General features: G+C 38.6%; 3 protein-coding genes across 5 annotated transcripts; 2 read left to right on the top strand and 1 right to left on the bottom strand.

Annotated features, from left to right (window-relative positions):
• Window positions 1-557: 557 nt before the first annotated feature.
• Window positions 558-6435, top strand: LOC108837627 (disease resistance protein RML1B). 3 transcript variants are annotated; one of them, XM_018610656.2, is made up of 5 exons: window positions 2526-3074; window positions 3322-4417; window positions 4544-4840; window positions 4943-5248; window positions 5349-5489. In XM_018610656.2, the coding sequence occupies exons 1-5, from the start codon at window positions 2602-2604 to the stop codon at window positions 5352-5354; spliced, it is 2178 nt and encodes a 725-aa protein (XP_018466158.1). In that variant the 5' UTR covers window positions 2526-2601; the 3' UTR covers window positions 5355-5489. The 3 variants fall into 3 exon arrangements, with proteins under 3 accessions (XP_056850076.1, XP_018466158.1, XP_056850075.1); XM_056994096.1 differs by lacking the exon at window positions 2526-3074 and adding an exon at window positions 558-1101 and having other exon boundaries at window positions 4943-6435; XM_056994095.1 differs by having other exon boundaries at window positions 2530-3074; window positions 4943-6435.
• A 6036-nt stretch (window positions 6436-12471) lies between these two features.
• Window positions 12472-13794, bottom strand: LOC130500197 (uncharacterized). Its single transcript, XM_056994953.1, has one exon. It carries the CDS (start codon window positions 13792-13794, stop codon window positions 12472-12474), a length of 1323 nt encoding a protein of 440 aa, XP_056850933.1.
• A 1497-nt stretch (window positions 13795-15291) lies between these two features.
• On the top strand, window positions 15292-19367 carry LOC108825873 (disease resistance protein RML1A-like). Its single transcript, XM_056994101.1, has 4 exons — window positions 15292-16132; window positions 16467-17562; window positions 17655-17951; window positions 18035-19367. Exons 1-4 carry the CDS (start codon window positions 15660-15662, stop codon window positions 18494-18496), a joined length of 2328 nt encoding a protein of 775 aa, XP_056850081.1. The 5' UTR covers window positions 15292-15659; the 3' UTR covers window positions 18497-19367.
• The last annotated feature ends 409 nt before the right edge of the window (window positions 19368-19776 follow it).

The following is a 19776-nucleotide window of genomic DNA, read 5'->3' on the forward strand; positions in this document are numbered from 1 at the left end:
GAGAAGCATTGGAAGCTTATTTAGGGGAAGACCATAGATTCAAGTTGGAAGCCAACAAGTGCAATCTCTTTGGAATCATGGTTGGTACTTTTCTTCAAAATAATAGTCTTATATATGCTGATATATTGATACTATCCCACAACAAAAAGATAATGTTGTAATAGCTTATCCCATCTGAGGTCCTGGTAGTTGATATTGATATCGGGGTTCACACAGTGGTTGGAACAAAGACAGATTTGATTGTGAATTCTAATGTAGTAGATAAAGTTATATTTCTATTCGGCCCGATCAATAGTTCAAGTCACACACTCTCATAATCCATTTTCTCTACATAGAATTTTTTTTCATGAAATTCAAGTCAATGTATTTATTTGTATGTATATAATTATCAATGTATTTATTTGTATGTATATAGTTATAGGGGATCATATAAAAGAGATGTTATAACCTTTCAAGCATCCCTTTTTGTATGTATATAATCCCTTTTCTTATTATTATTATTATTTTTTTTATGGTCGAACCTTTCAAGCATCCCTTTTTATTTATGCTTTTAATAGATCTTTCCAATAACACATTGACTTCAAAGTAAACATCTCACTTTCCTTCCATCTCTCTCAGCTCGTCTCTCATGGCGTCTGCTTCTTCCTTTGCGTCTCGCAACTACAAGTTCAACGTCTTCTCGAGCTTCCATGGGCCTGACGTCCGTAAAACACTTCTCAGTCACATGCGCGAGCAATTCAAACGAAACGGGATCACTATGTTTGATGATCAAGAGATTGTGAGAAGCCAAGAGATAGCTCCTTCACTCACAAATGGTATAAGAGAATCAAGGATCTCGATCGTGTTTCTCTCCAAGAAATATGCTTCTTCAAGCTGGTGTTTAGATGAACTGGTGGAGATATTGGAGTGCAAGAGAGCTATGGGGCAGATAGTCATGACCATCTTCTACGGAGTGGATCCATCTGATGTACGGAAACAGAGCGGAGAATTCGGGATCTCTTTCAATGAAACTTGTGCAAATAAGCCGGACGAGGAAAGGCAGAAGTGGAGCAAAGCTTTGAGAGAAGTGGGAAACATTGCTGGAGAAGACTTCCAAAAATGGTTCGTGTTCAACTAATATCGGGGTTCACACAGTGGTTGGAACAAAGACAGATTTGATTGTGAATTCTAATGTAGTAGATAAAGTTATATTTCTATTCGGCCCGATCAATAGTTCAAGTCACACACTCTCATAATCCATTTCTCTACATAGAATTTTTTTTCATGAAATTCAAGTCAATGTATTTATTTGTATGTATATAATTATCAATGTATTTATTTGTATGTATATAGTTATAGGGGATCATATAAAAGAGATGTTATAACGTTAGCTCATCATCACTAACCATCCATCAAAGGGATCTACATGCCAATGTCTCTCAGAATCAAACCAAAGTTATAGAAAGTCTTCAATCCGAACTTGCAATCATTCATGCACTGCAACCTACTTTGGAGGTTGAAGATCACCATCCTTCGGTGCCTTCAGATACAACAGTGGACCAACTTGGTATAGAAAACTCCACTCTGGCAACTTTATCCTTTTCTTCTCCCTCTCAAAAAGAGAGCCTCTGATGCAGCGTAGCATTCTACTTCTATCGGGCTTTAGTTTTCTAGTTTCCTTTTTCATATAAGTTTAGGTTTCCTTTATTCTATTTGTTTACGGCTTTCGTGTTGTTATATAATGTGATCTCTTAGGTTTGTGAGAGACATAACTTTTTAAACTATTGATTAATATAAATTTAGGATTTTGGTTTTAAGAACACAAATCTCTTGAATCCTTATTTCTGGGCATTCTCTAAGAATTCAACAGATTTAAGAAGGCTAAGATAGCGGGCATTCTCAGAATTCAACAATATCTTTTATACTATCGGTTACTACGGATACTTCCGCTCCGTCAGCTTCGCTGCTTCATTTACTTCTTTTAACACGTTATCCACACTAATATTGTTATTTTAATTGTAAGAGCACTTGTAAGAGACAATTGAATGACGTGGATGCTCTAACGTCATTGGCAGCGACAAGATTAACTAAAATCGAATGTGTATTGTTCCGTGAATAGAGCAACGACTTTATGTTCTTATATCATTCAAAGTGTAACATTCAGGTCGTTGGAGCTGCTTCTCTACTGTATATACCCATTTTAAGATCTAAGTGGAGATGAATTGGAGTAATTCCAAAGACTTAAAAAGTATAAACAAAACTTTTTAGATGTGAAAACGGCCAGAGGTTTTCTTTCAAAAAAAAAACGGCCAGAGGAAGCAAGTTTGTAGCTTCCTATGTCTTTAGAGGAACTTTTTTTTTTTTGAGCAAAGACTTTAGAGGAACTAAATCTCTTTTTTCAAAGTCTTGGCCACTTGCAACTCCATTCAAATAATAATAACGCGTCTGCCTCAGTAGTCAGTAGAAGGAAGCATCCCTTTTCTTATTATTATTATTTTTTTTTTTATGGTCGAACCTTTCAAGCATCCCTTTTTATTTATGCTTTTAATAGATCTTTCCAATAACACATTGACTTCAAAGTAAACATCTCACTTTCCTTCCATCTCTCTCAGCTCGTCTCTCATGGCGTCTGCTTCTTCCTTTGCGTCTCGCAACTACAAGTTCAACGTCTTCTCGAGCTTCCATGGGCCTGACGTCCGTAAAACACTTCTCAGTCACATGCGCGAGCAATTCAAACGAAACGGGATCACTATGTTTGATGATCAAGAGATTGTGAGAAGCCAAGAGATAGCTCCTTCACTCACAAATGGTATAAGAGAATCAAGGATCTCGATCGTGATTCTCTCCAAGAAATATGCTTCTTCAAGCTGGTGTTTAGATGAACTGGTTGAGATATTGGAGTGCAAGAGAGCTATGGGGCAGATAGTCATGACCATCTTCTACAGAGTGGATCCATCTGATGTACGGAAACAGAGCGGAGAATTCGGGATCTCTTTCAATGAAACTTGTGCAAATAAGCCGGACGAGGAAAGGCAGAAGTGGAGCAAAGCTTTGAGAGAAGTGGGAAACATTGCTGGAGAAGACTTCCAAAAATGGTTCGTGTTCAACTAATCTCTGTTTTTAACTATTAGGTTCTGTTAATAAGAAGTTAAAAATAACAGTTAATGGTGTCTTATGATGATTAGGAGGAACTACCGTGATGGAATTTAATTGGCTAATTAAGAGAATGTTTGTTGAATGAATATTAGAAGTACATGTCATAGAATAGTGGGAACAAAGGATGTTATCTCTGTGACTACTTGATGAAACTATCTATTATTTATTTATTTATTTTTTTGTTAGGGACAATGAAGTAAACATGATCAAGAAGATCACAAGAGATGTTTCAGATAAATTGAATGCAACATCATCTAGGGATTTTGATGGCATGGTGGGACTTGAGTCTCATTTAAGGAAAATGGAGGATTTGCTAGATTTTGATTACGATGGAGTAAAGATGGTTGGAATCTCAGGTCCTGCAGGGATCGGTAAAACAACCATTGCCAGAGCTTTACATAGTCGTTTCTCTCATAAGTTTCAGCTTACTTGTTTTACGGAAAACCTTAGAGGAAGCTATCATAGTAGTGGTCTTGACGACTATGGTCTGCAGTTGCATTTACAAGAACAACTTCTGTCAAAGGTTTTGAACCAAGATGGTACAAGGGTATGCCATCTAGGTGTGTTACCACAAAGGTCAAGCAGCCTGAGAGTGCTCATCATTCTTGATGATGTAAACAGTCTAAAGCAATTAGAGGCTTTGGCTGGAGATACTTCTTGGTTTGGTTTTGGAAGTAGGATTATCGTAACCACGGAAGATCAAGAGCTTTTGCAACAACATGGTATCGATAATATATACCATGTTAGTTTTCCATCGAGACAAGAAGGTCTTGAAATCTTATGTAGATATGCTTTCAAGCAATGCTCTCCAAAGGAGGGTTTTGAAGAGCTTGCTATAAGGATAACAGAACTTTGTTGCAAGCTTCCGTTGGGTCTCCGCGTTGTGGGTTCATCTCTACGTGGGAAGAGGGAGGACGAATGGATAGATGTAATGAGTAGGCTAGAAAATATTCTTGATCAAGATATCGAGAAAGTGTTAAAAGTCGGCTACGAAAGTCTAGAAGACAATGAGCAAACACTATTTCTCTATATTGCAATCTTCTTCAAGTATAATGATGGTGATCTTGTGAAAGCCATGCTGGCTGGCATTGACTTGGACGTTAAATACGGGTTGAAAATCCTAGAAAGAAAATCGCTCATAGAGATATCTGCCCGTGGTGAAATAAGGATGCACAGATTACTACAACAAGTGGGCAAAAGAGCTATTCGTAGACAAAAGCTTCGGAATCGCCAAATCTTAGTTGATGCTAATGACATATGCGATGTCCTACTCAATAATACTGTAAGTTCTATTAATCCTTTGATTCTCAGCAAAGTTTTAAAAAATATTGCCTGAGCAAGTCATATCGCTAAGATAAACAAAACCAACACATTGTGATAACAAAACATTTTTGAATATTTGGTTTAGGTTACTAGCAAAGTGGTTGGAATATCGTTTGATACATCAGCAATCAACGAAGTGTTTATAAGCAAGGGAGCTTTCAAAAGAATGCCTAATCTCAGGTTCCTCAAAGTTATCAACAGTAAATATGATGTGTGTGAGAGAATGGATATACCTGAAGAGATAGAGCTTCCGCAACGTCTAAGGTTTCTACATTGGAAGGCATACCCAATCAAGTGTCTTCCTCCTACATTTAACACGGAATGTCTTGTCAAACTCGATCTTCGACATAGCCAGTTAGAGAAACTTTGGGAAGGAACTCAGGTTTGTTTTTCTATTTTACGCTGAATATAAAACATGAATTCTGACATTTTTCTTCATGTAATAATGCTGGTCTTCCATCTGTTTTCTGACTTTCGCTTTCAGCCGCTTAAAAATCTCAAGCAGATGGATCTGAGCTATTCCTACTATTTGAAGGAACTCCCAGATCTTTCAAATGCTACAAATCTTGAGGCACTGAAACTGAATGTTTGCAAGAGTTTGGTAGAACTTCCCTCCTCTATTTCAAATCTTGGTAAACTAAAAGACTTGTGGCTGGTTTCCTGCACAAATCTAGAAGTCGTTCCAACTAACTACACCTTTTCATCCCTTAATCCCATCCACATAGAAATATCGCGTACGAACATGACAACATTCGGTATGTCAGTCCCAGCGGCCAACGAAGTGCCTCCAGTGAGTGCCCTTTCGCTTCCTCATTACTTCTCTCTGTCTCTATCCTATAATCCAAAACTGAAGACACTAACACAATTCCCGATGACTATTACTCGTCTAGACCTAAACTGTTCTGGTATGGAAACAATATGCTGCATCAAAGATCTTCACATGTTAGAAGCAATTTTCCTTCTTAGCTGCAGAGAACTCAAATCACTTCCAGAGCTCCCTGCTTCTCTCAAGTCTCTACATGCAGGTGATTGTGAATCACTGGAGACCGTGTTTTGCCCTTTGAACACTCCATTAGCGAAGCTCACTTTCACCAACTGCTTGAAACTGGGCCAACAAGCACGAAACGAAATTATCCACCAACGGTTTCATAGATCTCTTCAGTTGGGGTGGTCATGGTTACCTGGAGCTGAAGTTCCTGGAGAGTTCGAGCTCCGAGCCCTGGGAAATACCTTGAGCTTCCCTCTTTCCACCTTCTCCAAGTTTAAGGTCTGCCTTGTTTGTTCCCCTGGTAACCTACCCGATTCATATTATGGGCACCACTTGATTTGTCGCCGGATACGCAAAGGCTACTCATACCCCATCCAGGAAATCGGGAAATGTCTATTCTTCATCTCATCAAATCAACCCGCGAAGCATCTCTTAGTTTTCCACTCTGACTTGCTTCTCGAGTACGGATGCCTTGAAGAGAGCGGAGATTTAACGTTTGAATTCACCTGCGATGTCAAGTACTTCGACATTATTGAATGTGGTGTCCAGATCGTGAAGGAGGAACCCGACGAAAGCAACAATGGAGGTTCTGGCGACGAAGATGGTGACAGCAACCACTGGAATACACAGGAATCAGGCCAAGATTCAGACGAGGAAGAAGAAGCTGATATTATCAGTGGCACGAGATCTGAATGTGGACTCAGCGACCAATGAAGAGGATCACATATCTGTATCCAGGGGAAACGTGCCAGGAAAACAACGATGACAGGTGCTTCTATAGATCTGAAATGGGGAACCAAAAGACGACGTTTCTGAACCAAACAGATATGTATCAATAAAGTCTCTCCCCCGTTATAATATTGTTTTATATACGACCAAACAGATATGTATCAATAGAGTGACTCCCCTGCTGGTCTTCTACCTCGTAATCCTGTTATTTTGTGGCAATGTATTTCTTACCAGGTTATATATATGGTCATATTTATTCAGGGCTTCGTGGGTGAGAGCGGCTAGTTTTTTAAACTTTCAATTAGATTATATGATCCTTCCTTAAATTTTAGTCATATTTATATTTTTTGTATACTATTTTTTTTTTAAATGAATAATAATTTTTTTTGATAATTGTATTAAAATAGTTAGATCACACATATATTATTAGGTTATAATGTTGTTTTAGTAAAATAGATATAGCACAAACTAAACAAGATACCATTTGGCCAACTTTTGATTTTGCAAACTTTCAAGAGAAATTTGTGCTCATGTCTATTGTAGGATTTAAATGAATCATATATATATATCAAAAGAAAAACTATGATATTTGTGTAATAATTGTCATATTTCTCTTGAATGATTTTTTTTCTTTTTAAAAAAAATATTTTTCCCCTTCAATTTTTAATTGCTTTCAATTTATGTGCAAACAATTATTAAATTTTGTAGTTTACATGATAAAAACAAAAGAAAATTCTGTTGTATTAGTTATATCAAAATACTTGTACATTTAAACTAAACACAATTTTTCATAAAATAATTTAAATTTCCCAGTTTTAATAGTTTCAAAAAATATCCAAAAGAACAAGTTTAACATCAAAATGAACATAAGTTTTAATACCAAAATGAACATAACTTTTCAAAAATAATCCCAAAAGCTATCTACTTGACAATTAATTTGACACAAAAAGAGATCTTAGTTGAATCCTATCAGAACAATCAAACAATTTCAAATTTAATGGTTTACCATTCTTTTCGCCTCTTTGTCATTCTTCGTCTTTTGCCTTGACGTGGTTCCAAGTCTGCTTGGTTGGATTTGACAAGGACCCTACTCCTTCTTTTTCTTATTTTTGTCGCTGGTGAGTTGCTTTTACTAGTAACTGATGCGTCCTCTTTATTCTTCTTTCCGGTGACTCGCGTTTGTGGAACCATGGTTGAAGACTTTTCTGGTTCCACATCTATCATTTTGGCCTCGAGAGTATAAATATGAAGATGATTTTTTTAAAAAAAAATATAGTAAAATTAGTATAACTAGTACAACTTGTAAATAAATCATTATCCAAATTGAAATTATTTAAAATATACAATTCATGTATTTGACACACATGCAGGCAGAAAATTATACCAACATGGCTTAACGGTTCTACATTATATTATTTTCTACCATTTTTATACACTTAAAAAATAAAGATCACCATATTAATTACAAAGTTATACTAGTTATACATGTTTTACTTGTACAAGTTATATTGGTTATGCTTTAATCTATTTGTACTAGTTGTAATAATTCGAGTTGTACTAGTTGTACTGGTAATACTCTGCGTTTTTTTATCTTGAATTTAATATGTAACAGATGAAAATTGATTATGGATAAGTTATAATTGATTAAATATAGCTATGGTTAATCAATTTGGGACAAGATTGAGAAATTTGGTCGATGGTTGAAAGAAAATTTTGATTTTATTTTAAGGTGCAAGAATTGTTAATGGAGAAGAAAAGGAGAAGAAAAAGATTTAAGGTTAGGATGAGTCTGATTTTCTAGTATGAATCTGCGTCGAATTCTTGGACAAGATAGTATATGATTGAATTTATAGGATTTTAGTTATTTTTTTTTTAACGTCTGGATTGATATTAATCAAGATGGTTTGAAACAAATACAAAGGCAATGCCTTCTACCCCAAGGTAGTGAAAAAATGAAGACAACCCAACTCTAAATAAGAGCCAAATATTGCTTCAATGTTGTTCTCTTGCTATTCTATCATGTAGCCAAGAGGGACCTCCCATGGCTAAGTAAGATTGGAATCGACCATCTTGCAAGATGCTTCGTGCAATGTCACGAGCAATACCATTTGCTGCTACTTTCTCACTGTCGAAAGTGATCAACTGAAACTTCTCTTGTAGCCTCATTATTTGTTGTAGCAGACTTCTGTGCCGCGGCCATTTCAGAGGATATTTAATAGCTTCTATAACCTCTGTATAATCTGAGGAGATAGTCACCCTTGAGAATCTCAAGTCACTCAGGCTAGTCATGGCAGATATTATGCATTTCAGCTCAGCTATGAAACGATTCGGAGCGTGGACTAAGGCATCTCTAGCGTGGTGAGCCACATTCCCGTACTGGTCTCTTGTGATCCAAGCTATCCCGCTATGAAGGTGTGTATTTCTCCAATTGGCATGAACGTTACACTTGATGACACCATTCTCTGGAGGGAACCATCTTTCACCTTGTTGCAGACTGCTCGATGCCGTTGCCGTTAAGTTGGGGAGAGTATTTAGTTGAAACCATTGATCCACCTCTTCTTTCATGTCTCCAATGAGTTTCATCCTTGATATTTGCGTGTCAGCATATAAAATGGAGTTCCTGTTTTTCCAAATCAGCCACATCACCCAAGGAATTAAACGAACAAGAGCTTGTGCTTTACTCTTGTCTTCCATTAAGTTCAGGACGACTGCAATTTTCTCTTCAAGGGTTTGTTGAGAAGCTGTTGCGTGTAGAGGTAATCCGATGTCAGCCCAAATACTGATAGCTTCTGAACAATGAAACAGGACATGATCTATGGTTTCCTGACCATTATTGCAAAGTTTGCATCTAGTTTCCACCTCTAAACCTCTGGAAGACAAGCGATCAGCCACCGCTAAAGCCCCTGAAACCGCTCTCCACAGAAACATACGGATCTTAGGAAGTGTCGGGATTTTCCATATCCTTTTCTTAATGTCATTACGACTCTGTTCCTCGGGTGAAACTGGACCAGATGATGCAGCTTTAGCCGAAGCAAGTAGTTCATAGCCACCCTTAACAGAATAGGCTCCATGTCTTGAAAATGCCCATATAAAGCAGTCAGCATCTGTGCTCGGCATCATTTGTCTGATCCGCAAGACTTCATTAGGTGGAAAAAGCTCTGTTAAGACGTCATCATTCCACTCCCCTGAGTTTGTAAGTAAAGATGAGACCTTTAGGTTGACATCTATGAGTATTTGATGATTAACATGTCGCCTTGGAACCTCATCCATGATCCATTTCTCACCCCAAACTGAGGTCGATCTCCCATTGCCAATAGACTTAACTAACCCCTTCATCAGCAACTCTCTCCCAAATAGGATGCTTCGCCAGGCATATGAGGGGCGGTATCCCTTACCACACTCCAGAAACTCTGTGTTGGCGTAGTACCTTCCTTTATATATTTGTGCTAGTAAGCTTTGCGGTTCATTGAGTAGCTTCCAAGCTTGTTTCGCCAATAAGGCCTGATTAAAATCCTCAATATCCCTGAAACCTAAGCCACCAAGGTCCTTAGGTAAGCCCAATTTTGGCCAGGAAACCCAATGAATCTTCCTCTTGTCTCCACTTTCATTCCACCAGAAGGCAGACATAGCGCTCATGATCTTTTGGCAGTGATGTTTAGTTAGCCTAAAGCAGGACATAGCATAGACAGGTAGGGCCATAGCAACCGACCTGAGGAGCACCTCTTTTCCCCCTAAAGAAAGCATTTTAGCGTACCATCCACTGAACCTTTTGCCAAGCTTCTCGCCAATGAAAGCTAGTAGTTTCTGTTTCGAGCCGCTGAAACACTCGGGAAGTCCTAGATATGTCCCTGCTCCACCCTCATTCTCTATCTCTAGCAGCTCTGCTATCAGTCGTCTCATCATAGGATCAATATCAGCTCCAAAAGTGACAGACGACTTCTGAAAATTAATTACCTGACCTGATGCTTTACCGTATAACTCCAAGCAATGTAGGAAGTTTGAGCATTCTTTTAATGTAGCTTTGCAAAGGAACAAACTGTCATATGCGAACAACAGATGTTGTATGGCAGGACAGTGTTTTGTTAACTTCATGCCCGTGATGTTTCCTTCCAAGTCAGCTCTGTTCATAACATGAACCAATGCCTCTGCGCATAGTATAAAGAGAAAAGGAGAGAGTGGGTCTCCTTGGTGAATGCCCCTTTCAGGTGTGATCTTCCCATACGTTTGGCCATTCAGAAGCACGGTATAAGTAACTGATCTTATACACATCATGACCCAATGAATCCATTTACTATCAAAACCCATCTTCTGGAATAAGACTTCCAAAAAGTCCCACTCAACTCTATCATACGCCTTTGACATGTCAGTCTTGATAGCAATGTACTCTCCTTTACAGTTTGGATTTGTCCTAAGGCCATGGACCATCTCATGCGCTATGAGCAAGTTATCAGATATTAGTCTGCCTGCCACGAAAGCTCCTTGTGTCTGTGAGACCAGTTTAGGCAGTATTGCTTTCAGCCGCATACACAGAATGTTGGATACTATCTTGTACGAAACTGCACATAAACTGATTGGACGAAGATCCGTCATTAAAGTGGGGTTCGGTTTCTTTGGCAGTAAGCAAAGCTGAGTATAGTTCCAATCTTGTGGTATGGCCCCTTCCAAGAAGAAGCTCTTCACCTCTTCAACTATCTTAGGACCGGTAATGTCCCAGAATTTCTGAAAGAAATGGCCCGTCATTCCATCAGCGCCTGGTGAACTATCACTCTTGATAACCTTCACCGCCGTTTTTATCTCTGCATCCGTCACAGACTTTATCAGACTTTGATTCATTGTTAACGTCACTCGGGGAGAGAAACCTCGAAGGAGCTCAGCAGCATCAGTAGGATTTGACGAAGAAAACAACTCAGTGAAGTATTGTATCGCTATATCACCTTTGGCCTCCTCTGACGTGTGTTCCACTCCATGAGAATCAGTCAGAGATGGAATGTTGTTCTTCATTTTGCGTGTTTTAGCCCAGCCATGAAAAAGCTTAGTGTTTTTGTCCCCGGCTTGCAACCAATTGTTCTTGCTTTTACGCCTCCAAAACTCTTCTTCCTCTTGGAAAAGTTTGGCAAGTTCCAACTTTAAGTGTATCATTCTTGGCATAGACGGCATTGTCTTTCTTTCTTCTTCCTCTAGCTCAGTTCGAAGTTTAGCTATCATCTTCTTAGAGTTACTGATCTCATTCCGTTTCCATTTAGAAATCAGTTTCCTACAAGAAGCAATGCGCTCTGATACAGTACCAGAAACTCTCCCTTGAACATTGTTCCACCCCTTTCGAACCAACTCAACCACTTCAGGTTTATTACTCCATCGTTTGTCGTAAACAAATCTCCCCATATGTCTCGTGCTTGAGCCTGCAACACTTGTCAATATGGGTCTGTGATCTGAGCCCAGGCGCTCAAGATATTGCGTGTGAGACCGTGGGAATAAACGGAACCACTCTGAGTTCCCAAAAGCTCTGTCAAGGCGACATTGAATCCACACCTTTTCTTTGACTCCATTTGATATAATTTCTCTTGCTCCAACCCATGAGAATTTATCACCAGAGCTCGGTACCTCCTTAATCTGACAGTCTCGAGCCATAGACCGAAAATTATAGAAGGAGGATTCTTCTCTTACTGGACCACCACTCTTCTCAGATGAGTTCATCATTTCATTAAAATCACCAACGAGACACCATCCCTCGTTTCTGTTAAGACCAATAGTCTTAAGATTGTCCCATACAATCTGTCTTTGCTGTCTAACAGGATCTCCATATACAAAGGAGATGAAATATACCAAGTCTCTTTGTTTCACTCGAACATCAATGATTCTGTCGCTTGCAGACAGTATCTCCACTTCATGTGAGTCTCTCCAAAACAAAGCTAAGCCTCCACTAAGACCCACTGGATTCACCATAAAGATGTGGTCATAATCCAACGATCTTTTAAAACCTCCAACGTGATCACTAGAGTTTTTAGTCTCTAGGAGAAACAAGAAATCTGGAAGATGCTCACGACACATCTCCTCTAGATGTCGAACTGTCAGGACGCTCCTCAAACTCCGACAGTTCCAACTGAGTGTCGTCATTGAGGGTCGGATGGTTTCTGGTGAACCATCGAACCATCACAGTGTTTTGACATCTTGGACGAAACCTCCATCCCTTCTCTTGCCTTCCTCTTCACACTACTGTCACCTTCATCTTGAACAAACACATTTTGTTCTGATGTAGAGGACTTCCTACCACCTTGGGAGTTTGGTTTAAACCGCTTCTACGATGCTCCAGGTCGCTTGGATGCTCTGTTTTTACCACTTCCTCCTGATACTGACTGATCATCACGACCCATTGTGAACGCCACTCCTGCGTTTATCCGCAAATTATCTCCCGAGCCTTCAGCAACTGTTTGAGGCTTTAACTGTGGCTCAATGTGAGCAGTCATTGCCAATGAGAGCTTCTCCAGCCGTCTGCCAGTTAACGAGAGACCATCCTTTGGAGCTATAGCTTCAGCACCCCTTAGCTCCTCTGTAGGCATCATTTGCTGACTCTGTTCTGTTTCCTCTGTTTGTGCTGAACGAAAATCAAAGACCCTTCCCACATTTTTGTTCTGCACACCAGAAATTATGGGATGATCCTCTAAGCAAAGATACGAGCTCTGGGCTCCTGGGTTTGTAGAGAGATCCCGGAGAGCTTTCACCATCTTTGCTTCTCTTAGGCGTCTTTCTTCTGGATCAGTGCAGTTCATGTAGTACTGCATCTCCTCAAACACCTCTGGAGCCACCAAGGATTTAGGAGGAAACCCCGGGGGTGCCGTAGGTGCCAAGAGAGGCATGATAGCCTCTACTAGATCAGGATGATGCTGACGGTGTATCACTGGTGCTAAAGCGACACTTTTTCCTTTGTCAGTAGCCGAACCTCCATTATGTTTCTGAGCTTTGAGAATAGGGCATCTTTGTTTCTCATGTGAGAGTCTAAAGCAATGAAAGCACTTCTTCCTCACTCTTTCATACTCCACCTTCACAACTGTGCTTCTTCCACCAGGAAGTTGCATCACTTTAGTGTCTCTCACCGGTTGCTGAAGATCCAGAATCACTCGCACGCGTACATACTCTTGCAAGTGTGGTTTGGTCGGGTCGAACTCAATATCTTTGACATGACCAATTGGGTTAGAGACTGCCCTAATGGTTTTCAAGGTGAGATAGTTCACTGGAAGCTGTGAGAGTCGGATCCATACATAGGCTTTTTGTAGATAATCCTGAGGAGGGAATTCCACCCATCTATCCATCACCATTCCCCAATCTTCAGACGTCCAGAATCCTTGATTCAACACTGTGTTAAGGTCTGTTTCCAGATCAAAGATGAACTGGAAACTCTCGTTGGATAATGCTATTCCTCTCACCCGATCATAGATTCTCCAAATCCTCGGCATAGTTCGGAGCATACGAGCCATGTTCTGACATTCTGGGTTCAAGAGCCTTCCTATCAGGCTCTTTTCGTTACGAACCGCCGCACTGTAATCTTCATCGTCCGTCAATATCACCGGTAGATCTTCCTCTAAGGACATTGCTTGCATCACTTCTTCCAAACCTCCGTCCATTAAGAGTAAAAACAGAGGAGTATGTAGCCAGAAGTACTTGTTTTCGGTTGCTGTAGCGTAATGAGAGTTTGACGACTGATGAGAAAACCCTACAAAAACACCTTGCTTGCTTGAAGATTTGAATGCAAAAGAGGATTTTAACGAGATTCGCGTGATATCATGAGTTAAGATTTGGAAAATTTCCAAAAAAATCTGTTTCGCGGCAAGGAAAAGATTCTTTCGATGGTTATCTCCATCCTGATTGGTCAAGAGGGACCCTCTGACTCCATATGAGTATTTGTTTGTGAGAGAAAAATTAGAGAGAAAAATCGCCATCTCCTATTTTTTAAAACCGGCTTGTTGTTATATGATTCTGTCAATCGGATTTTAGTTATTTTATATAGATTTTTATTTAAAACTAAATGTAAAATAAAAAGAGAAATACATAGGTCCATATGAGATTTTTTTTATCCTTGTGGTCTATACCAGCATTTGATCCAATATTTTCCTGTGGCCCGACTTTGCCTGCTGGGCTTTCAATTGCAGTAGTTGCGTGACAAAAAAAAAAGATAGCTCGGTGATATCATAATTTGAAAAATGCTTCTTATTTCTTCTGTAGATCTTATTTTGTGGCTGCTAGAAACGAATCATATTCTGTGAAAGCATTGAATCAAATGATAAAATATATCATCTGATACATCAAATCAAACGATTAATTGTCGAATAAACTAGAGACCGTTCATACCAGAACGTAGTTGCAAAAACGTCAGTATATTTTTCTTCCGAAGAAATGAATCTTGATTAGTGTTGTGTCTTGTTTCACATTTCAGCCACTGTCATGTCTCAAGAAAATAAATGGAATCAACACCATTTTTTTCTTTTCTTTTCAAAATCCTGCTTTAAATTCTTGTACTTTTAAGAAAGTATGGGAGGATCTGATATCCGGCATAAGATATTCGGATCCGAATATTTATCCGGTACATCCATATTTTTATTATTTTTATCAAGATCCGAAATTTTTGAATATCCAGATATCAAATATTCTTTTAAATTTTGTAATATCTAGATTCAGATTTAGATCTTTAAAATAATATTAAAAATATAAAATATTAACAATAATTTAAAACAAAGGTGTATGTAATGCTTTTAACTATTTCAATTTCAGATAATAAGTGTTAGACCTACTTCTAAGAAGTGAAAGATCTATTCAGGTTCAATTTTTTTTTTTGAAAAAGAAAAATACAAATTTGTTGTTTCCTATAAGTCTTGAGACTCCAGATCAAAACTGTTCAAACTTTTTGTTTTCATGGACGCATGCCTAGTATTTTAATGATGCGATACTGAGGTGTACAAATCCATATATTTTGTTTTTTTCTATATTATAAAATCGAGTGATATGATTTGACAAGATATAATGTTTTGATTTTGAATAAGTAACGATGTATATTATCCAATATTCAATACATAAATGTTGAAAATGGGATGAGGACAAATCTTTTGATGTAAATATCGAAAGAAAAGAGTTTTCATTTTGCATGCATCATCTCTTTCTTAAATGGCTTTTTCCTCCAACTCTAGAGAAGTTAAAAATGAATCAAACTTTAGAATACAACTTTTCAAAACCATTTTTTTACATCACTTTTCAAAACCATTTAGGAAGTTAATGACTAATGAGTTCATAGTTGTAAGCCAGTTTAAGGCATTGATGACCAAAAAAAAACCTTAAATCTCTTTTGAAGTTTCTACTCTCATTAAATGTAAGCTGGTTGCTAACACACGGTATTCCTAATATGTATTTATAGCTTTCCACACCACCTTAGGTAGATATCTGATATTTGTTTTCTTCAATTTCTCCTTAACTACACTTTCTATCTCTATTGTCTCTCATGGCTCTTCGTCCTTCTTCGTCATCTTGCTGCTGGAGATTCCATGTCTTCCCGAGCTTCCACGGGCCAGATGTCCGTGTATCATTTCTAAGTCACTTACGCAAGCAGTTTGAACGCAATGGAATCATAATGTTCAATGATCAAGAGATCCAGAGAAGTCAAATCATCAAACCTGAACTCACTCGGGCAATACAAGAATCAAGAATCTTGATCGTGGTGCTCTCACAGAGCTATGCTTCCTCAAGTTGGTGCTTGAATGAGCTGGTGGAGATTTTGAAGTGTGAGGAAACTGCTGGACAGATTGTCATGACAATTTTCTACAAAGTTGATCCATCTGATGTGAGGAAGCAGATCGGCGAATTTGGGGAGGATTTCAAGAAAACTTGCGAAGGGAGAACCCAGACAGAAATACAGAGTTGGACCAGAGCTTTGACTCATGTCGCCAACGTAGAAGGAGAACACTCCATGAACTGGTTAGCTGATATGCGGCAAATTTGTTTATTAATCTCTCTCAAATATTCTTTTAACTTTGAATAACCTTTAGGAGAGACTGATTCATATTACAATGAAAACGGTTAATAGTTTTCTATCTTTTTGGAAAATATATCCTTAGTGAAGGAAACAGATCAACAATATTAATATATCTTGTGTTTCAAAAGAAAAGCTAATATATCTTTGTTAATTTACCCTTGTTAAATTAATCTTTCATTCACTCTCAGATTAATGCTGAAAATAATAAGAATTAAGGAGATGTAACACTAACTTAATGTATATGACTGACTTACTGATCTTCTTCTCTTTTGTTAGGGTCAATGAAGCGGATATGATTGAGAAAATTGCAAAAGATGTTTCAGACAAACTAAATGCTACACCATCTAACGATTTTGATGGCATGGTGGGACTTGAAGCTAATTTGGAAAAATTGAAGTCTTTGTTGCATTTGGAAAAAGATGGAGCTATGATAGTTGGAATCTCTGGTCCTGCTGGAATTGGTAAAACTACCATTGCGAGGGCTTTATACAACCAACTCTCTAGCAATTTTCCGCTTAGGTATTTTATGGAAAATGTGAGGGGGATTTATAGGAGAATTGATTGTGATCAACATGGTTTAAAACTGCATTTACAAGAACAGCTTCTTTCAAAGATTTTGAACCATGATGGAATGAAGATTTTTCACTCAGATGTGGTATACGAAAGGTTACAAAACCAAAAGGTTCTTATCATACTTGATGATGTGGATCATCTAGAGCAGTTAGATGCTTTGGCTAGAGATGTATCTTGGTTTGGTCATGGTAGTAGGATTATTGTGACTACGGATGATCAAGAGCTTTTCAAGCACCATGGTATCAAAAATACATACCATGTGAATCTTCCATCTAATGAAGAAGCTCTTGGCATCTTTTCCAGGTATGCTTTCAGACAAATCACTCCAACTAGTGGTTTTAAAGATCTTGCTGAAAGGGTAGTCGAGTTATGTTGTAATCTTCCATTAAGTCTCCGTGTTGTGGGTTCATCTTTACGTGGGAAAAATGAGGATGAGTGGGATGCTGTAGTGCATAGGCTAGAAACTAATCTTGATCGAGATATCGAAAGAGTACTAAGAGTCGGCTATGAGAGTTTGCATGAAAATGATCAAATTTTATTTCTCTACTTTGCAATCTTCTTCAACTACAAAGACAGTGATCATGTGAAAAGCATGATTTCTAGTACTCATATGGATGAAAAACATGGGTTAAATACACTAGTCAATAGATCTCTCATAGATATATCTTCCAAAGGTAAAGTAGTGATGCACAAGTTACTACAACAAGTGGGTAGACAGGTGATACATAGACAAGAGCCTTGGAAACGCCAAATCTTAATGGATGCACATGAGATTTGCGATATCCTTGAACATGGAAAAGTAAGTTTCTTTTCCTTATTATATCATTCATAAGTCTTTATCACCTTATCGATTTTTCTAACAAATATCATTTGTTTGGAAATTGGTTTAAGGGAACTAGAGCCGTGTCTGGAATATCATTTGATACATTTGAGACTGGCGAAGTGTTTATAAGTGCAAGTGCTTTCAAAAGGATGCCGAATCTTCTATACCTCAGTGTACACACAAGATGGCATGACCAAAACGATAGAGTATATATACCCGAGGACATGGAGTTTCCACCTCGTTTAAGGTTACTACATTGGGATGCATACCCAAGCAAGAGTCTTCCTCCTAAATTCTATCCAGAACATCTTGTAGAACTCAATATGCAAGAAAGCCAGCTGGAAAAGCTCTGGCAAGGAACTCCGGTTAGTTTTTATAACTATTTACTTTCTGACTATTTGTACCAATACGTTTCTCAACTGTTATGTTTTTTTTTTTTTGCATTCAGCGATTAACAAATCTAAAGAAGATGGAGCTGATGGAATCATGGCATTTGAAAGAACTCCCAGATCTTTCAAACGCTACAAAACTCGAGAGATTGGATCTGGCTTGGTGCCAGAGTCTGGTAGAGATTCCATTTTCTTTCTCGAATCTTCACAAACTAAAGGTCTTAGCCATGTTCGCTTGCTCTAACCTGCAAGTCTTGCCAAGCACCATGAATTTGGCATCTCTTAAAGTTGTCAACATGGCAGGATGCTCACGACTGAGAAAGTTTCCAGACTTTTCTAAAAACATCTCATCGCTCAAACTATCAAACACCTTGGTCGAAGAAGTGCCTGCATCGATTCAGCACTGGACTCGTCTTCGGTTTCTTGATCTAAGCTACAATGGGAAGCTCAAGACTATAAACAATGTCCCCGAAGGCGTATCTCATCTAAACCTAAGCTACAGCGGAATCGAGAAGGTTTAAGATTGCATCAAAGCGCTTCACGGTCTTCAACATTTTAATCTCTCTGGCTGTAGAAAACTCGAGTCGTTGCCGGAGCTCCCTCCTCAGCTCATGTTCCTATCTGCGAACGACTGCGAATCGCTGGAGAGTGTTTCTTGTCCGTTTTACACTCCAAACGCGCAGCTTAACTTCACCAACTGCTTCAAACTTGGCGAACAAGCAAGACGAACGATTATCCAACAGTCGTATCTTGACGGGTGGGCTCTGTTACCAGGAAGAGAAGTACCTGAAGAGTTCGATCATCACCGAGCCAGAGGAAGTTCTTTAACACTTCCTTACTCTGCTTCCTCAAAATTCAAGATTTGCCTCGTGGTTGCACCAAACCATGAAATCAGAGATTACAGAGTGTCGCAGCTGTTGTGTCGTCGTCGCATAGGTAAATGCGAGTTAGACCTCTCCTCTGTCAAAGTTTATCGTATCCCTAGATTTGGAACAGAGCATCTGTTCGTCTTTCACTCTGGTTGTATTGAAGAAGACAAAAGCAGTAGCGAGATAGTGTTTGAATTTAGCAGCAAACTCCACGACTTTGAAATTGTCGAGTGTGGTGTTCAGATCTTGACCGACCAGATCGAAAGGAGCGCTATGTGTTTGAATCCAACGAAGCGTTTGAAAACGACTCTTTTCTGAGCAGTGACCGTACTGGTGGACAAATCTGTTTGGATCATCTCTCCAACTTCGTGAGAAGCAAGGTAGGTAGGTGATGACGTGGCTGCTATGTGAGCTAAAAACATCATGGGCCCGTCACACTAAAAGCCTTAATATTGGATTCACTCGTTTGATGATCTCTTTTTTCAAAAGATATAAGGACAATAAATGCAATTTTTCCCATGTCTTTCAGTTAGGTTCATGTCGGGTTCGATTTTTATGTTATGATAACCATGTATGGCTGCTCTAAACCACTCACGATCTATATATTAAGCGTAAATGGCGTTGCCTACCTCTTACCATCAGCAAGTTGACACGATACAAAAGCCAATAGGATGGTTCCTTGATTAAGTAATTGTCAACATGGTATTAATGCATTTCACATTTTCAAGTGAGATATTTTTTTGGTCAACTTTGTTTGCAGACCGTGAACATATTAATGTGTACTGTATAAAATCTGATCTCTAACTAATATATTTTATAGCTAGTGTTACTAAACCGATTTAACAACGACAAGTGTTTGATTAATAGTTTTCCTTTCTTTATAAAAAGTCGTTTACTTTTAGGAGTTTGAACTTGAAGATATAAAAATGCCA

The sequence above is a fragment of the Raphanus sativus genome, chromosome 9 (assembly GCF_000801105.2).
Source record: "Raphanus sativus cultivar WK10039 chromosome 9, ASM80110v3, whole genome shotgun sequence".
NCBI lineage: Eukaryota > Viridiplantae > Streptophyta > Magnoliopsida > Brassicales > Brassicaceae > Raphanus > Raphanus sativus.

Coding starts and splice junctions, on each gene's coding strand:
- LOC130500197 (XM_056994953.1), bottom strand. CDS start 13,794: ATGGACGGAGGTTTGGAAGAAGTGATGCAAGCAATGTCCTTAGAGGAA.
- LOC108837627 (XM_056994096.1), top strand. CDS start 629: ATGGCGTCTGCTTCTTCCTTTGCGTCTCGCAACTACAAGTTCAACGTC. Junction 1,102..3,321: donor GGAGAAGACTTCCAAAAATG/GTTCGTGTTCAA, acceptor TTTTTTTGTTAG/GGACAATGAAGTAAACATGA. Junction 4,841..4,942: donor AACTTTGGGAAGGAACTCAG/GTTTGTTTTTCT, acceptor TTTCGCTTTCAG/CCGCTTAAAAATCTCAAGCA.
- LOC108825873 (XM_056994101.1), top strand. CDS start 15,660: ATGGCTCTTCGTCCTTCTTCGTCATCTTGCTGCTGGAGATTCCATGTC. Junction 17,563..17,654: donor ATATCCTTGAACATGGAAAA/GTAAGTTTCTTT, acceptor AATTGGTTTAAG/GGAACTAGAGCCGTGTCTGG. Junction 17,952..18,034: donor AGCTCTGGCAAGGAACTCCG/GTTAGTTTTTAT, acceptor TTTTGCATTCAG/CGATTAACAAATCTAAAGAA.